This window comes from Peromyscus californicus, unplaced genomic scaffold (genome assembly GCF_007827085.1).
Source record: "Peromyscus californicus insignis strain IS unplaced genomic scaffold, ASM782708v3 Scaffold_7__1_contigs__length_154581171, whole genome shotgun sequence".
Classification (NCBI taxonomy): Eukaryota; Metazoa; Chordata; class Mammalia; order Rodentia; family Cricetidae; genus Peromyscus; species Peromyscus californicus.
The window spans coordinates 6,948,943-6,967,770 of NW_026294595.1; the positions used below are offsets into that span (position 1 = coordinate 6,948,943).

Genomic DNA, 18,828 nt, shown 5'->3' on the forward strand with positions numbered 1-18,828 from the left:
GCCACGTGGATTCTGACACAGGCTGATTGGGCCTCACGTAGAGAGCCTGGCCCTCTGAGAGCTTGGTCTTGACCTCTGTTGCTGATAGGCTTCAGCTCTGAGCTGGCAGCGGCTTGGGTCAGACCCTAAGCAGCCATCAGCCTCCTCAGGTGGGCCACACTCTTCGAGGCTCCAGAGCCCTCCACCGTCAGGAGTATAGGGCCGGGTGGGTGCATGTGCTCACAGGGAGGCCTCTCAAGGGAAGACCCCAGGGAAGGTCCACATCTCTGCACGGGGAGGGCTCTCTGTGGGGAGTCCCATCCTTTCCAGACCCTCCTGCAGTTTCCACAGCAACCACTGTTGCTATGGTTTTGCTTGGCAAGCAGCTGGTGAGGAAGAGGGTGGACCGGAGGCCCCTACACCCACCAAAGCCACTGCAGAAACAAATGTACTGCCCCCACAACCCCAGGGACCCCCAAACAGAGGGGTGGCCTCCGCCCCCCGGAGTCGCTGAGCGAAGGCTGGGGCGATGAGGCAGGAAGTCCCCTAGGCTGGGACTCCCTCTCTCCCTGGCCTGCCTGGCCAGCTCTGTCCTACCACAGGCGCGATGCATGATCTGTTTATGCGTCTTCTTCACCGCACTGTGAGGACTTGGGGTGGGGAGCTGGTGACTCATCTCTCATCCCCACGGCCCAGCACAGGGCCTGGTACAAATCAGAGTCAATTCAATTATATAAAAAGCTAAGTCTGGCTTCTTGGGCTTAGAGGGTAGCACAGTGGGATGGGGATGTTTTCAGCCTCTGGGGTCCAACAGACACTTGGATTTGAATGCTAGCCTGGGTCTGGAGTGTACAGCTCAATAATAGAGAACTTGCCTAGCATGTATGAGGACCTAGTTTTGAAGGTTAGCGCTGAAAAACAAAGAAAGCACAATAAAACCCAAACGAATAAAACAAAACTCAGGTGAAAAACCGTTCTGCTGTGTGACCTTGAGTGAGTCACTTCCCCTCTCTGAGCCTCAGTTGCTTCACCTATAAAATTAGAATCTCTGTGAGAGTCTTGTTTGATGACTTGGGGATTCTCTTAGAATGCACTGGGCACCTCATGAGTACTGAGCCCTGGGCTGGGCGCAGTATACAGTGGCAGACAGAAAGTACCAGCCCTGTCTTGCAGATCAGCATTTGCCTAGTACCTAGAAAGGATTAATGCATGCCAAGTTTCCCCCTCCCCCAGGCCACTGACCCCCAGCAGCCTCTCCTTTCCTAGAGGTGGTGCAAGAGAGGACCCCAAGAGGGGGACTTGAAGCTCAGGCCCCTGGGCCTGTCTGTTTCCCCTGACCCTTTGCCTCCAAGCCTGGGGTGCGGGAAGCGTGGGCCTGGGTCGGCCTGGGCTGAGGCCGAGCATCTGGTCCTCTCTTGGTCTCCTGGGTCTCTTCTAGGGGATGACTGGCTGTATGAGTACAGTCTCCCAGGCTCTGATATGCTTCCCATTTCCTGGGTTCTGGGGGATCCCATGACTGCTAGTTCTGGCAGCCTGGTGCCTGGAGAGAACTCCACCCTCCAGCCAGCCCCTGGCAGAGTCATGGGTGAATAAGAATAGCTGACAGACAGAGTCAGCCAAAAGGACAGCTGAGCTGACATCGACAGGAGCAGATGTTGGTTATAGACTGTCAGGTCTTGGGACATGGATGACGCCTTGGGGCTCCTCTGTGTGGTCCTTCAAAGGGGATTGAGTCCATGGGGCCTGGAGATCAAGAACATTCAGAGTTGAGCCCGGAGTCTCCTCTGCTATATCATGGTACCAGAACATCTCTGAGGCCATTTCCCCACCTCTAAAGTGGGGACAGTTACTGCGTCCTTCTCCCAGGCTACTTTCTGGAGCTCATGAGCTCTGCCCACAAGGCAGCTGCCATGCAAAAGGCACCAAAGAAGCCCGAGTTCTGTTCCTTGCCTCCTCCAGGCTGCATCTGCCTCGTCTTCAGCTCTAGCCAGATGGGGCCCAGGGAAGAGGAACTGAGCCACTGTCAGCCCCAGCGGGGCAGGGAGGAGGGCGCTTCTGCTCTGATTTTGCTGAGATCCACTATTCACTGCTCGCTTGGACTACCCCGTGCTTCATTTTCTCCTGAGCAGAATAGCAGTGGCTGGGATGGGGGCAGGGACTTCCTATTGGCTCAGATCCAACATGGTATATATTTGAGGGACATCTGGGGAGTTGCTGGCCTAGCCTCTTCGCAACCCGAAGCAGTGACTTGGGGGAGCCCACTCCTCTTAGTGACTTAATGCTGTCAGTAAGATGCTGTGGGGCCTGCTCTTTGAGGGGATTTAGTGTCTCCTAATAGCAGGACAGATACTCCCTCGGGGGCAGGGATACCCTCAGATACCCTCCGATCTTGACACTCTTCTAACCCCAACTCACTGCAGGGACTTCTTGCCCCGAGGATCTGGCATCGTCACCCGACGTCCCCTGGTTCTGCAGCTGGTTAATTCTACCACAGGTGGGTGTTCTCCATCCGTAGCCAGGCGTGGCCCCTCCCTAAGGTGAAGTCCAGCCTAGCTACTGTAGCTATTTGTGGAGTGACTTTAGGCAAGGTCATCTTCCCCTCCTTGGGCCTCCATCCCAATCTAAACAGTGGGTATAAAGCTATAAAGTGGAGGGCTAGAGAGATGGCCCAGCGGTTTAGAGCACTGGCTGTTCTTCCAGAGGACCCAGGTTCAATTCCCAACGATCACATGGCCGCTCACAGCTATCTGTAACTACAGTTTCAGGGGATCTAACACCCTCATGCAGACGTGAATGCAGACAAAACACGAATGCACATGAAATAAAATAAAATGATTTTTTTAAAAAGGCACACTGTAAAATGGAGACAAGAATCGCTGTTTTGAGGTAAAGGGTAGATTAAGGGAGAACGATGCCACCCAGGTGAGCTTCCCAGGTCTGATGCCTCCTCTCCATCCCCTATTGGTTTCTGGAGCAGAATATGCCGAGTTCCTGCACTGCAAGGGGAAGAAATTCACCGACTTCGAGGAGGTGCGCCTGGAGATTGAGGCTGAGACTGACCGGGTCACCGGCACCAATAAGGGCATTTCTCCAGTGCCCATCAACCTGCGGGTCTATTCGCCCCATGGTGAGGAGACCTGGCCCCGCCCCCTCCTTCTGGCTTCTTTGCCTAGCCACGCGCACCCTGGGCCAATTCCCTGGGCCCCACAGTTCTCACGCTTGTTGCCTGGGTCTTCCAAGTCCACTTACCTCAAGTCTCACCTGCCTAACCCCTCCCTCTTCTGGCCACGCTCACCAGTAGATGCTCTTCAAGGCGGACCCTGGTGTTTAGCTCCACCCACCTGACCACGCCCCCACCGTGGCCCTGCCCTTTTTGCCTCTCTGTCCAGTGCTGAACCTGACCCTAGTGGACCTGCCTGGCATGACCAAGGTCCCGGTGGGGGACCAACCTCCCGACATCGAGTTCCAGATCCGGGACATGCTTATGCAGTTCGTCACTAAGGAGAACTGCCTTATCCTGGCTGTGTCCCCTGCCAACTCGGACCTGGCCAACTCTGATGCCCTCAAGATCGCCAAGGAGGTGGACCCGCAGGGTAGGTTCCTCCCTGGCAGCTGATGCACAATGGGAGCTGACGGCTCGGCAGTAGTCTAGTTTAGGAGTGTCTCTGAAGGTCTAAGTAGAATAGTGTCGGGATCAGATTTAACCTTTAGACTCACTTCAGCTGGGTGTAGTCCCTCAGTCCCAGCACGTAGAAGACCCAACACTAGTTACATGACCAGTTTGAGGACAGCCTGGGTTACATGAGATGCAGTCTCAAAAAGCTTTAAAAAAAGTGGGAGAGGTCTTCAAGGTGGCTCCGTGGGAAAAGGTGCTTGCTACCAATGATGGCCTGAGTTCAATCCCGGAATCCATGTGGAGGAACCGGAGAACAGATCCCTCCAAATCTTTGTGGTGGAGGGATCTGTATGCACCCACATACATAAATAAGTGAATAAATAAAAGTGACTTTTATTTATTTATTTTTTTTTTTTTTTGGTTTTTGGAGACAGGGTTTCTCTGTGTAGCTTTGCGCCTTTCCTGGAACTCACTTGGCAGTCCAGGCTGGCCTCGAACTCACAGAGATCCACCTGCCTCTGCCTCCTGAGTGCTGGGATTAAAGGCGTGAGCCACCACCGCCCGGCAAAAGTGACTTTTAAAGGCCCACCTCAAAGAAACATTTTTGCAGGGTTTTGGATGTAGCCCAGTGCTAGGGCTCTTACCTAGCATGGTGTTAAAACATCATTTTGGTCGGGTGGTGGTGGCACACTCCTTTAATCCCAGCACTCGGGAGGCAGAGCCAGGCAGATCTCTGTGAGTTCGAGGCCAGCCTGGTCTACAGAGTGAGTTCCAGGACAGCCAGGGCTACACAGAGAAACCCTGTCTGGAAAAACCAAAATAATAATAATAATAAATAAAAAATAAAACACGATTTTGCATTCAGTGTGGCAGTGTACAATCAGGATCCCACCTCTCCAAAGGTGGAGGCACAAAGATCATGAGTTCAAGGCCAGGCTAGACTATATAGATCAAAAAAATTTTTTTTTTTTGTTTTTTTGTTTGTTTTTGAGACAGGGTTTCTTTGTGTAGCCTTGACTATCCTGTAGACCAGACTGGCCTCAAACTCACAGAGATCTTCCTGCATTTACCACCTGAGTGCTGGGATTAAAGGCGTGTGCCACCAGCGCTGGCTACGTTGAATTAAAAAAAATAATTTAAAAATTATTTTATTAGTATGGATATTTTGCTGGCATGATGTCTGTGCATCATCTGCATGCAGTACCCATGGAGGCCAGAAGATGGCATCAGTTCTCCTGAAACTGTTACAGAAGGTTGTGAGCTGCCATGTGGGTGCTGAGAATTGAACCTGAGTCCTCTGGAAGAGCAGCCAGTGCTCTTTACCACTCAGTCATCTGTCCAGTCCCTACATATATTAAGTTTGAAGCCAGCTGGAGTTTCATAGCCAGATCCTCTCTCAAAGAAATGGCATCCACACGGGGCTGGAGAGATGGCTCAGCTCTTCCAGGGGACCCAGGTTCAATTCCTAGCACGCCCATGGTTGTTCACAACCGTCTGTAATTCCAGTTCCCAAGGATATGACACACTTTTCTGGCCTCTGCAGGCAGCACACACCAGGCACAATGTGGTACACAGACATATATGTAGGCGAAACTCGCATACACATGCAATAAGAATAAAAATAATTAAAAAGAGAGAGAAATGGTATCAACCAAAAAATCATTTTGGCCACTTTGAATCATGAAAGAGGAGCGGCTGAGTGGGCGGAGGATGAGAAGAATAGTGTGGGAGGTTTGGGAATGCGTGAAGTCTCCCAAGGGAGGGCTGGAGCAGGTCACTACTGTGGTCACTTTACAGGTCAGCGCACCATTGGGGTCATCACCAAGCTGGACCTGATGGATGAGGGCACAGACGCCCGGGATGTGCTGGAGAATAAGCTGCTCCCTCTGCGCAGAGGTAGGCAGCCACTGCTCCACCTTTCCCTCATCCACCTTCCCGGGGACTGCCTGCCCCTGACCTTGGCCCTGCTCCACAGGCTACATTGGCGTGGTGAACCGCAGTCAGAAGGACATAGACGGCAAGAAGGACATCACGGCCGCCCTGGCTGCCGAACGCAAGTTCTTCCTCTCTCACCCGTCCTACCGCCACCTGGCTGACCGCATGGGCACACCCTACCTGCAGAAGGTCCTCAATCAGGTGCGTTAGCAGGTCTAGCCAGGGCCCTGGGGAAACAAGACTAATCTCAAGTGCATCGTTTCTTGTGTGTGTGTGTGTGTGTGTGTGTGTGTGTGTGTGTGTGTGTGTAAGTTTTGTTTTATTTTATAGGTATGGGTGATTTGTCTGTGTACCAAGTGCATGTCTGGTGCCCAGGGAAGTCAGAAGAGGGCATCAGATCCCCTGGAACTGGAGTTACAGATGGTCGCAAGCTGTCATGTGGGTGCTGGGAATCAAATCTGGGTTCTCTAGAAGAGCAGTCTGAGCCGTCTCTCCAGCCTAGTTTCCTCCAAACACCTTAAGGGAGACCACTGGAGATTAGCATCCAGCAATGCAAAATGAAATGAGACCCAGAGAAAGGAAGCCACTTGACTTAGTCCCATGGGGAGTTAGTGACAAGAATTCTGCTGACTTTTCCTTTCTGGGGCCCAGAAGGAGAGCCCTGGGACTCCCAGCATGTAGAGAAGACCAGAATCTTGTGTGGATGGTGGCACTGACTCATGAGAACTGGAATGCATTCTGTTGGACATCTTGGTCCTCTTGACATGATCCAAAGAGACTGACCCAGGGGCTGGAGAGATGGCTCAGGGGTTAAGAGCACTGGCTGCTCTTCCAGAGATCTTGAGTTCAATTCCCAGCACCCACATGGTGGCTCATGACCATCTATAATAAGATCTGATGCCCTCTTCTGGTGTGCAGGCATGCATGCAGAGCACTCATATATAAAATATAAATAAATAAAAAAATTTTAAAAAGGATCAACTTAAAAAAAAAAAAGAGGCTGACCCAGAAACCATGAACATTCCAAAAGCTTCCCCGGGAGGCTTCCCCTTCTGGAGTGAGTGTAGGGGGCAATTGAGACTACCATAGATCTGGATTCCAATCCCAGCTTCATTACTTATCCACTGGGACACTCTAATGCTCTGATCTTCCCACCACTACCTCTAAAGAGGATGGTGGTGACCCTCCCTGTCCCATAGTGTAGCCATGATGTCTCAGGGAGATAGGGTGTAGGGGAACCCAGCAGAATGGAGCCGCTGAACTTGAGAATTACCTTTAGGTGACTGGAACCCAGAGTATGCGAGAGTGCCTTTCAGCCTTCCCTGCCTAAATGCATTGGGGTTCTGGAGTCTAAAAATATTCAGTTACTCAAAGTTAGGTAGCTTCAGTATGGATCCAGATTCCTGGCTTCTGTCAGAAATTGAGTTATGACATCTTAATTCCGATAGTTCATCTCTGTGAGCACCTGTGGAGCTGCAGGCCTTTGCAGCCGTGGTTCTCAACCTGTGGGTCACACCCCTTCTGGGGGGGGGTGTCGAACTACCTTTTACAGGAGTCGCATATCAGATCTCCTGCATATCAGATATTTACATTATGATTCATAACCGTGGCAAAATTATAGTTATGAAGTAGCAATGAAAATAATTTTATGGTTGGGGTCACCACAACATGAGGAACCGTATTAAAGAGTCGCAGTGTTAGGAAGGTTGAGAACCACTGCCCTACAGCTTCTGACCTGGTCCTGCACAGCTCTGTGCCTTACTGCATCCACACAGCCTGCTAGCATCCCTTTCCCTGCCTGGGCCTGTGGGCATCTAGGGCTGTGACCTTGGTTTTAACCTTTTCCTTACCCACCACACCCAGCAACTGACCAACCACATCCGGGACACACTGCCAGGGCTTCGGAACAAACTGCAGAGTCAGCTGCTGTCCATTGAGAAGGAGGTGGATGAGTACAAGAACTTCCGACCGGATGACCCAGCACGCAAGACCAAGGCCCTGCTGCAGTAAGGCTCCTGGCCCCAGTCTCCAGGGCTGGGCTGCTCCAGCCCCTCCCACCCTCCGGGGCCCAGGGCTCCCCCCTCCACCTCCTCAGGCCACACCCCTCTCCCACACAGGATGGTCCAGCAGTTTGCAGTGGACTTCGAGAAGCGCATTGAAGGTTCCGGAGACCAGATCGACACTTATGAATTGTCAGGTGGAGCCCGCATTAACCGGATCTTCCATGAACGCTTCCCTTTTGAGCTGGTTAAGGTAGGGCACTTTAGTCCCAGGCAGGAGAGTGGGCCCTGTATCTACCTCCTGTGGCAGGGCTGGCTCTGACCAGTCTTCCGTCTGTCCACCACAGATGGAGTTTGATGAGAAGGAACTCCGAAGAGAGATCAGCTATGCCATCAAGAACATTCATGGCATCAGGCATGTACTGGGACCAGGGTGGGGTCTGCATCCTGTTAGGCAAGGGGCACCAGGCTTGAAGGAGCCTCCCTTAGGATGGACCTGAGGGTCCTGGTCTTCAATCCCTTAACCCCAACTTTCTGGCTCCCAGCTCAACAGGCTCCAGCTAAGGGAGGTGGCTGGGAGGCCTGTGCTACCCGGCAGCCTACAACCCACTGGCCTCCCTGGCTGTCCCTGGGAGTATGGCCTGGAGGTCACTGGGTAGGGCCTGGGGCATAACACCCAGATATCATTCTAAATTCTTTTATGAGGGTGCTTTTCAACATGCCAGATGCTCCCAGTCTCCCATTAGACCAACCTCTCCCATTCTACCCCTTCTCTCCTAAGCCACCCTTTGGTGCCGAAAAGAGGACTGGGAGAGAGACCCTCAGACACTCCTCAGGGACCCAGGTCCTGAATGGCACCGTGCCCATGTGACCCCTCTATGTATGCTCCTGTACGATCCAGGCTGTGTCTCCGCATGAAATCTACATTTTGATAACTGCATTTGGTCAAAACAGGAGACCTCATCTCCTAGTCTTAATAAGAAAAGCTCAGTTCTCAGGATGGCTCTTAAGGAGGCCTCAGTTTGGTAATTTCCAAACAGTTTGGGGCTATGGAACCTTTTACAGAAATACTTAAGAGGAAGCAAAATGGCTGCAGAAGAGACTCAGACAGAGCTGTCTGGCCCAAGGATCCCTGATGGGAAACCTCTCATTAGAACCGCCCTCCCCCAACCCACGGGCTAGCTGGAGACCCCTAGGCTGAGAGGGGGTCGTGGGAAGACTTCTCCCCCAGGCACAGCGAAGGGGCTGGAGAGGGACCATGGCCTGGCACCCCTGGCAAGTACCAGCCTGTGACACTCTGCCCTTCTCCTGCTCCGGGCGTTCAGAACGGGGCTGTTTACCCCAGACATGGCCTTTGAAACCATTGTGAAAAAGCAGGTGAAGAAGACCCGAGAACCGTGTCTCAAGTGTGTGGACATGGTTATCTCAGAGCTAATCAGCACCGTTAGACAGTGCACCAAGAAGGTAACAGGCAGCCCGCCCTTGGCCACCCCTTGGCCAGCCCCCGTCAGCCCGCCGCCGCCGCCGCCGCCCTCCCTGCACTGCTGAGCCAGGCACCTCTTCCCCACATCGCTGCCACCGCCTGCCTCCTCGGTAGCATGCACAGGCCTCAGCGGGGTGGGGAGGGCAAGCCGATCATGGTGGACCTGGACAGGGGAGCCCTCTGAGGGAACCTCACCCACACCCTGATTCCCGGACCTGGGGAATCAAAGAATTGGACACCGAGAGATCTCCCCTGGCCCAGAAAGAATGGGGTTGGAGGGAACCCTGGGTCCCTGCCTTGCCCATAGAAATGGGGTAAACTTCCAAAGCTCTAGGGGGGGTCTTGGGGAAGCCTCAGCCTGGGGACATGTGAGGAACAGGACCTTGTGGGGTGCTTTGCGGGAACCTGGGCAGCCAGAGTAGTGCAGAGGGCCCAGGACTGGGGTACCATGTCTCCCTGTCCCTCATCCTCTCCATCCTTCCACTGTCTTCTGGAGACTGTCACTCGGGCCCTCCATCCCCCTCCTTCCATATTCAGCTTTCCAGGGACAGAGCTGTCTCCTTCCAGGCAGTCAGCCTCACAGGGTGTTGGGCTTGGAGGATGGTGCTCATTTCTCACGGCAGGGAAACTGAGGCCCAGCATGTGGAGTGACTTACCCAGGGTCTTATCTGCTAGGAAGCGGGAGAGCTGTTACTGGAAGCTGAGGCTGCACCAGTCCAGTGCTCATCAGTTCCACCCCAGGCCCCCCTCCCCCTCACTGCTGCCATGGCCTCTCAACCACCACCCCCCTCTTTCTGTCTTTTCTCTCCTCCTGCTTTCTGTCTTTTCGAGTTCCCACGAACCTGATAGGAGGAGCCAGAGGGATGCCCCTTGAGGAGGAAGGAGGAGCAGGGGTAGAGGAGGAGGGCCAGGCTGCTGCACCGAAGCTCCAGGGGGCTCCTTCTGTTGGTGTTAGACTGTAGGGGTCGCAGAGCGCAGCCTGGGCAGTTAAACACAGCCCAGCCCAGCAGAGGTAGCCCATGGGGCTGAGCTTCTGAGTCAGGCTGAAACAATTCAGGGGGTCCCAAAAGCTTAGATTTGAATAGGACGTGTGGCTCAGTCCGGGTCTGGGTCTGGCCCTTAGGAGGACCCACGGGTACAGAGAGAAGTGGCACCGGAGAAGAGCAGGCGGGCGTGGGGCTGTTGAGGAGTATGCTTTCTAGGGGGGCATCCCTGGGGTAGAGGATCTGAAGTGGGGAAGGCTCTCTCAGAACAGGGGTTTGGTCCCTGACACCTCTGGCCATAACCCCAGAGCCCCGAGGGAGGGGGTGCTTGGTAGCACCTAGCAGGTGCAACCCTGGGAGAGGGGGAGGGCAGGGTCCCACGCTCATGTTGTCTTCTGTTCTCTCTCTCTCTTTGTTGGTGTCTCTCTCTTTCCCCATGCCTGTGCCATCCTCACCCACCCCTGAGCCCGGCCGCTTGGCTTTCACTCCCATCCTCTTCCCCTCTGCCCTCCCGGCTGCTCCCCTCCCTGCCCCTTCCTCCTCCTCCTCCTCCTCCTCCTCCTCCTCCTCCTCCTCCTCCTCCTCGGGTGCAGGACGGGCCTCTTCACACCTGATCTCGCTTTTGAAGCCACAGTGAAAAAGCAGGTGCAGAAGCTTAAAGAGCCCAGTATCAAGTGTGTGGACATGGTAGTCAGTGAACTCACGTCCACCATCAGAAAGTGTAGCGAAAAGGTATGGCGGCCGCCTGGGAGGGGCTGGGCCCGGCCGTCACCCCTGCCTGGTGGCTATGGCTTCCCACGGGCAGAACCATCTGCCTAGCAGATGTGATGGCCTCTTGGCTCCCCATTGGGACCCAGGCACCCATTCAGGCCAGGCAGTCCCTGGCCCAAGACTTCCTGCCATCTTAGAACCCCGGGAATACTTTCACTCAGGATGCTTTCAGACAGCCCTGGCAGAAGGGCTACACCCCAACCCACGGGTCCCCTTTCCGTCGGTAAGGATGATCATACAGTGCCAACCAACCACAGAGATGGTCGGTGATGGCCACTGTTTATTGAGCAGCTACTCTGTGCTTCAGTGGGCTGAGTGCTGGTCCTTACCAGTGTCTGATTTAGTCCTCTCAACAACTTTAAGAAGTGGGCAACATCATTGCCCTTGCTTTACAGGTGATCAGACAGATCTCAGGGAAAGCAGAGGGTGACTTAGACTTACGAAGAGGGTCCAGGGTCAGGGCCTCTGGGGAGAGGAGAGCCATCCCAGGACCTCAAAACCAATTTGCCCTAAAGCGTATTGGCTTGCTCAGTGTCAACAGTCTACATGAGTCAGACACAGAGGAGCCTCTTTCGAGTCATCTGTGACCTTTTCCATGCCCTTTTCTTATGGGTCCACTTTTGGCCATTTTGAGGACTTTTAGCCAGGTTGTCCAAAGCAGTGCTTGCTCTCAGCTCCCATTGGCAGTGGGAGAGCTTTGCCAGAATTCCCATGCTGTCCCTGCCCTCAGCAGTGAGCTGAACCTTGCGTGGATCTGAAATGTCCCTCGAGCTGAGGTCTATGTGTGGAGCACACCTCTGCCTTAACTCCGAGTTTCTAAAGTGCCACCCAGTTCTTTTCTCTGGTCCCTGTGCTGTGGGGTCCTTGGGTCCCCAGGCCCTCTGTCCGCTGGGCTCAATCCATGGCAGAAAGGTTGCCGGGTCTATGAGAGGTCTGTGTCCTTAGAATCCTGCCGGTAGGCACTTAGCATGCTCCAATGCTTACACTGGTTTTTTGTTGTTGTTATTGTTGTTCTTTTCTCTCCCCCCGCCCCCCGTCTCTGCCCTTCCCTTCACCCACCTCTTCTCCCCACCACCACCCCTTTTTTTGAGACATAGCCTCACTCTCTGGCCCAGGCTGATCTAGACTCCATGGCAGTCCTCCTGTCTCAGCCTCTTGAGCACTAGGAATAAAAGCATGAACCACCACACCCAGCTTAAAAACTTCCATATTTCTGGGCTGGCCAGAGGGCTCAGTGGGTAAAGCATTCACTGTGCATATGTGCCCATATATACATCATGCACACACAATATTAATACAGTAAAATAACTAACTTCAAAAACTTTCCTATTTCTACAACATAATTGGCTTGTTTATTTTAACCATGCTGACACTGGATCCATATATTGCTTTTTTTTTCTACACACTCTGTGTAGAATTATTACATACCCTATATAAACATTTTTTTCTGAGATAGGATTTCCCTGTGTAGCTCTGGCTGTCGTGGAACTCACTCTGTAGACCAGGCTGGCCTCTAACTCAGAGATCCGCCTGCCTCTGTCTCTGGAGTGCTGGGATTAAAGGCGTGCACCACCACTGCCTGGCCCTATATAAACATTTTTAACGGTGACATAAGAGGTCATTAAATGAATTTGCCTGACTAGTTTCCCATTGAACATTTAATTTCTATTTTTAAATATCTTAAAGAAACAGGGGCTGGGGAGGTGGCTCAGTTGGTAAAGTGCTTGCCACACAAGCAGGAAGACCTGGGTTCGAATCCCCAGTGCCCACGAGGAAAGCCAGATGCAGCAACACACCTGCGGTCCCAGAGCTGGAAAGGCAGACTGGCAGATCCCTGGAGTCACCCAACACTGACTTCTGGCCCCCACATGAAGATCCCATTACGCTTCTTTCTCTTGGATGGTCTCCTTAAGATAGATTCCTAGAAGATACATAGCTAGATACAAACAGTCCATAGTGTAGGATGCTTTGCTCAGCTGCATCCCTAAGGAGAGTAGTAATTGTAAATGATTCAATTTTGAAGGCAATCCATATGCCCCTCCAGAGGCGATCAATAGGTAAAGTAATGCAGCCACCGTGGGAAACTGCAAGGGTTTAAAGAGCAGGTGGGTGTGGTTGTCCACGCCTGCGATCCCAGCACTCTGGAGTGGAGGCAGGAGGACCATGAAGTCAAGGTCATTCTCTGCTACATAGTAAGAGGCCAGCCTGGGTTACAAGAGACCCTGTCTCAAAAGAAAAGAGGCAAGACCGCTTGTGTGCTTCCGTCCACATGTCCCTCTATGATGTAAAGGGAGTGTGGAACGCATGTTGCAGAAAAGAATGTGTGTATCATTTTGAGGGGGAAATTAGTAAATATTGAACACTAAAATCCAAAGTCATATTTAGCCAATGATAACCATTGTTTTGAAAGAGAGAAAGGAATATAGGGCTGTTTTTATTTCACATTTAAATCTTTTGTGGTTATTGAGATGGTTCCCAGAAGCAGGGAGCTTGCTTCCCAGAGAACACCAATCTTAAGGGAGAACCATATTTTTTGCCATATGATTTAACTCCAGCAGTCATTTTTCTTTATATGGCAAAATCCACTTATATTTGTGTGGTTTCTTTTTTCCCCCTTTTTAGGTTTTTTGAGACAGGGTTTCTCTCTGTAGCCCTGGCTGCCCTGGAACTCCCTCTCTAGACTGGGCTGGCCTGGAACTCACAGAGATCCGCCTGCCTCTACCTCCCGAGTGCTGGGATTAAAGGCTTGCATTACCACCACCTGGCTTTGTGGGTTTTTTGTTTTTTGTTTTTTGAACCTGTGTTTTCTAAGCCACTCCTGACAGAAGTTTGGTATTACTCCTAGCCCTGCTAGGGTTAGTTTTGTGGTGTTGTTGTTGTTTCGTCTCTGGATACAGCTGAAAGTTTGATGTACCATGCTTGACACTTGGAAGGAGTGTTCGGTGGCCAGCAGGCAGGGCTAGGCTTTGAACCAAGGATTCATGGCTTCAGGAGCTTCATCCCTGACCCCAAAACCAATAGGCTCCAGGCTGGCTGCTCTGCTCAACCAAGGACCCAGAGAGAGAGAAAGGTTTCATCTTAAAAACTGGTGAAAAGTCCTGGCCGAGCTCCGAGGCAGCCAGAACGGAAAAAGACTGGAAGGAGCTGAACCTCTTGAGGGGCTGAGGCGGCCTGTCCGTGTGGGACATGTGGAAAACTTGAGACATGTAGAGCCGGGCACTTGGAGCTGGTCATGCTTTTTGGCAAATTGCTCCGTCCTTCCTAGCCCCACCCCCACCCCTGCCCTGGGAGGAAGCCTTGGACCACCTCAAAGGCCTGGTGACTGTGACTCAGCCCCAAATCTCTGCCCAGACTCAGAGGCTACGTACAGAGAGGCACACAGGGCAGCAGACCCGTCTGGCAGGCATTTCTAAGCCCCAGGTCTCAGGCCAATCCTCCCCCACGGTCCTCCCCCACGGTCCTCCCACACGGTCTCAGCCCCTTGTGCGAGGCTGTCTCAGCTGTACCCTTGGCCTCGCCGCGGGAAGGTTGGATGTGTCTTCTCCCAAGTCAGCCTCTCCTGGGCTGGTCTCCTGAGTTCCACTCTCTTCTCCTGTCCTCCTGTCCATCCTGACAGCCCCCTCTTGGCCTTCATATTGCCCTCAGAACCAGGCACAGAGTGCTTGGATGTCTTCCCACAGGATTCACTTGAGAGTCTTGACCCAGTGCAGGGTGACTAGCAGGACCAGGAACTGTCCAAGCTTCCCCTGGGGGAAAGGTGGTCCTGGTGGGTGGTCTCCACCTTCAGAAACTCACTGAGAAGCCCTGTCCAAGCCAGAAGATAGAGGAGCCTCTGCCTGTTCACCCGGCAAGGAGGGCAAAGACATTCATCTTCCATTCATTTTCTCATTCCTCCAACACACCCTCCTGGAGCATGGGTGGTGCCCAGCCCTGCCACAGCCCTGGGGGACAGTTACTACCAAGACAGATGGAAGAGGCTGAGGCAGCAGAGGGAGGCCCTGACGCAGTCCTTAGTCCTCAATCTGGACAGGCTTTCAGGAAGAGGTGGCAGCTAAGAGAGGCTCCAGAAGAATGAGTTATCTGGGCTTTGTCCAGAACCTGGCTGGGCCGAGGGCAGGGTTCCTAGGAGTTCAAGGTCATCCTTGGCTACATCGGGTACGGAAGACCCTACTGGGTCTGCTAAGTCTCAGACCCTGGCAGATGTAGCTTGAGATGACGGCGGCAGACAGGCATGCTAAGGGAGACAGGACTGGGTGGGTTCTACCAAGTGGTCCCAGGGCCCAGCCAGGCCCCCGCGGGGTACTGCGCATGCTGCTGACACACTATCTCTGCATGTCCCCTGTGTCCTTGCATGCCTGTGCCAGGTGACTCCTGCATGTCCTCTGGTGTGACTGTTGTTTTCCTCCTTCCCCGGCCTGACTCAGGAGGCTGATTGCCACCACGGGCCCTCCCCTTCCCAGTTTCTCCCGGATAGGTGTCTGGAGGTGGCGCCTTGCATGACTCCTCATCTGGCTGTCACCTAAAGCCTTTACGAAGGCGAGGGGTAACCCCAAGGGCCAGTGAAAGGATGCCTCAAAGGCCTCCCTCCATCTGCTAGGTTGGTCTTCAAGATGGCCACCGTCAAGATGGCAGCCACTGCAGCCATCCCTTTCTGTGGTTCTCCCCGTGGAGACTGCCCCTTGCCCATTGAAATTGCCCGGGTGGGCCAGTAAAGATGGTCCTGGAACCAGGAAGACCCTTGAGTTGCCATTTAGAGCCCACACTTGGGTGGAAGGAGTGGCCATGGCTTGGTGCCATCAGCCTCCTGGGGCTCCAGGGCTCTCTTCTTGGCCTGGCTGGTGTTCCCCTGCATATCTCCCACCCCACACCCCTGGGTCCCTGTACTCAGGTGGGGTTGGGTGCCTGATGCCCAGGCCCTGTGTGTACGTGGCTTTCTCTCCTCCTACCCTTTCTCCAGCTCCAGCAATACCCACGTCTTCGGGAGGAGATGGAACGTATTGTGACCACTCACATCCGGGAACGAGAGGGCCGCACCAAGGAGCAGGTGAGCCACAGTCTCCATCCCCCTTCATCTTTCAAAGTAACTTTCTGATCCTCTCCAACCATTTTCTTATGGGATAAGAAAGTTAACAGAAAGTGGATTGTTTTAGCCATTTTTGAAGGGCACAGTTCACCTTGACATCATGGTACCATCGCTACCGACCACAGAAGACTTTGCGTCTTGAAAAACTGACTTTGTACTTCTCATAAACAGTCCCCTCCCAGCTCCTGACAGACACTTTTCTTTCTGTGTCGATGAATTTATCTAGGTTCCTGTGGTAAGTGAAATCATACAGTATTTTAATCCTTTGGTGGATGGCTTGTTTCACTTAGCCTAATGCCTTCAAGGTTCATCCAAAATACAGTAGCATCTACCAGAATATTCTTTTTTAATACTTGAACAATATTCGGTGAACTATACACTACATGTTTGTTTACCCATTGAAGTCTTTCCACCTTAAGAAAAAAATGGGTGTTTTGCCTGTGTTTATGTCTATTCATCATTTTTGTGTCTGGTGCCCACGAGGTGATCCAGAAAAGGGCATTGGCTCCCCTGGGAATGAAGTCACAGACAGGTGTGAGCTGCCTTGTGGGTGCTGGGAATCGAACCAGGGTCCTCTGGAAGAGCAGTGAGTACTCTTAATCACTGAGCCCTCTCCCCAGCCTCTCTCTGCCGTCTTTTGGCTGTTGTATATATAATCCTGCTAATAAATATGGCTGTGCAAATACTTCCTCAGGTCCCTGCTTGCAGTTCTTTGGGGTCTATACTCAGAAGTGGAAATGATGGATCATGTGGTAATGCTGCCTACCATATATTTATTAGTGGTCCTGCGAATTGACTGTAGGGCCAAGCCCATGCTAAGCACACACAGCTACATTCAGGTCCCGTTTGTTTAGTTATTTGAGGAACCACCATACTGATTGCGCACTTTTACATCCCCACCATGTTCTCCCTTTCCCCTTTCTTCTTCCCTTTCTTGTTCCTCTGTCTCTACTTCCGTCCATCCCTTTGCTCTTTTCTTCCCTCCCACCCGCCCTCCACCCCCTAGGCTGGCCACAAACCCGTGATTCTCCTGCCTCATTTTCTGGAGTGCTTGGATTACAGGCATGCAGCACTGCACCCAGACCCCAGAGCCTTGCTTTTTCTTAGTCTGTCTGTCTTCCTCAGCTTTCTGGCAGTCTGTCCACGCATCTCCCTGGAGGCCGCTCCCTGTTTGTTTGCTTTGTCTCTGGCTAACCTTATAGCCCTCACAGACACTGCTCCTTTTGCATCTCCATTCATGAAATATTCATTCATTCACAAATTTAGACTCCAGATGTTATCTTTGGGCCTGGAAGAGCAGAGATATTCCAGCCCATTCTGGACCTCCTGAGGCTCAAAACAGGGTCTCACTATGTAACTGGCTTAGAACTCACTATGTAGACCAGGCTGGCCTCAAACTCACAGAGATCTCCCTGCATGTTTTTAAATCCTTATTCTGCCAGATGCCTTTATGAACAACTATAATCCCAGATTCCTTGGAGATGAGGCAGGGGGATCAAAAGTTTGAAGTCAACCTAGACAACATACAGAGACCCTGTTTCAAAACAAACAAACAAAAAACAAATAAAATAAAACCAGGGCTGGGGCTCAGTGAGTAAAGCCTCTGCTGTTAAGTGTGAGGACCTGAGTGTGAATCGGCAGAACCCACGGACGATCAGGCATGGTAGTGTACACTTACAATCCCAGGGCTCCTACAGCAAAATGGAAGGCAAGCCACAGAAGAAAGCTGGGTGTGATGGCCCACGCTCTTAATCCCGGCACTTGGGAAGCAGAGGCAAGAGGTTCTCTCTGAATTTGAAGCCAGACTGGTCTACATAGCAAGTTCCAGCCTGGCTTCCATAGAAGGACTCTGTCTTGATAACTTCCCTCAAAAGAGAGAGGAGGGTGGAGACCAAAATCCAGTGTATGGTAAATAGCCTGGTGTATGGTAAATACCAAGAGAGCTTGCCTCAAACAAGGTAGAAGGTAAGGAAGGCTGCTCCAGGTTGTCCCCTGACCTCCATATGCACACCATGGCACAAACATGGCTCTCATACACTTGATCTACCTCCTCCACAAAATCGATTGGGCGCGTTGCTTCGAGGCATCCCCACCTTGATCCCTCCCTCCCTATCTCTCCCTTCAGCCCTCCCCCTTGTGTGTGTGTGTGTGTGTGTGTGTGTGTGTGTGTGTGTGTGTGTGTGGACTTCTATAGCTCAGGCTGCTTTGAATTCAGTGTGTAGCGGAGGCTAAACTTGAACTTCTGCTGCTCCCGCCTCCTCCAATCCCCAGGACTCAGATTACAGGAGTAAACCACCACACCCAGGTTATGTGATGTTGGAGGTTGAAGACTCAAGCCAGGACTTCCTTCAGGCTAGGCAAGGACTCTGTCACCTGAGCCACACCCCAGCATCACCTCTGTCTCTAGGAATCATTTTTCTTTCTTTCTTTCTTTCTTTCTTTCTTTCTTTCTTTCTTTCTTTCTTTCTTTCTTTCTTTCTTTTTCATGTCTTTTTCTTGACAATAATTGCACTAGTTAACATCCACTGACTGTCTCTGACACGCTGGACAAGCGACTCACTTCATCTTAACATGTCTTCGCCAGTCCTTTGTGGGCAGGCAGGCATCCTTTGCAGAGTGTGGGCCTCAGGAAGGATGGACTCCAGGCTCACGGGAAGGGGCAGCCTTGGGGCTGGACTCAGCAACCACTTTCACCAAGAGTCAAGGCTGGACATGGTGGCACTTGTCTGGAATCCTACCTCCCCGGAGGCAGAGGCAGGAGGATCAGGTGTTCAAAGCCATCCTCAGCTACATAAGGCGTTTGAAGCCACACTGGGCTGCATAAGACCTGTCTCACAATATAAAACAAAAAGAAAGACTCAAGTACAAATGCTTCACACTTCAGAATCTGCAGTGTGTGTGTGTGTGTGTGTGTGTGTGTGTGTGTGTGTGTTCCCCTGCCGCAGCCTAGACTTTCCCTATGCTTTTGAACATCGAGT

The 18,828-nt window shown here is 52.3% G+C and overlaps 1 protein-coding gene across 16 annotated transcripts in view; it reads left to right on the forward strand.

The window, feature by feature from the left end:
* The window catches only part of Dnm1 (dynamin 1), a 45,058-nt gene that overhangs the window by 9,812 nt on the left and 16,418 nt on the right, over nucleotides 1-18,828 (forward strand). For 12 of the 16 annotated variants that reach the window (XR_008214838.1, XR_008214839.1, XR_008214840.1 and 9 more), the window contains exons 2-11: nucleotides 2,400-2,473; nucleotides 2,957-3,106; nucleotides 3,369-3,572; nucleotides 5,393-5,491; nucleotides 5,571-5,731; nucleotides 7,394-7,536; nucleotides 7,648-7,783; nucleotides 7,878-7,945; nucleotides 10,590-10,728; nucleotides 15,725-15,811. Coding sequence is in view for 10 of the 16 variants with exons in the window: in XM_052722980.1 (XP_052578940.1) it covers nucleotides 2,400-2,473; nucleotides 2,957-3,106; nucleotides 3,369-3,572; nucleotides 5,393-5,491; nucleotides 5,571-5,731; nucleotides 7,394-7,536; nucleotides 7,648-7,783; nucleotides 7,878-7,945; nucleotides 10,590-10,728; nucleotides 15,725-15,811 (1,261 nt within the window). In the remaining 6 variants the exon portion in view is untranslated. Of the gene's footprint in view, nucleotides 1-2,399; nucleotides 2,474-2,956; nucleotides 3,107-3,368; nucleotides 3,573-5,392; nucleotides 5,492-5,570; nucleotides 5,732-7,393; nucleotides 7,537-7,647; nucleotides 7,784-7,877; nucleotides 7,946-8,855; nucleotides 8,995-10,589; nucleotides 10,729-15,724; nucleotides 15,812-18,828 lie in introns of all 16 variants that reach the window. The other 4 variants (XM_052722978.1, XM_052722971.1, XM_052722974.1 and 1 more) reach the window with 1 other exon arrangement.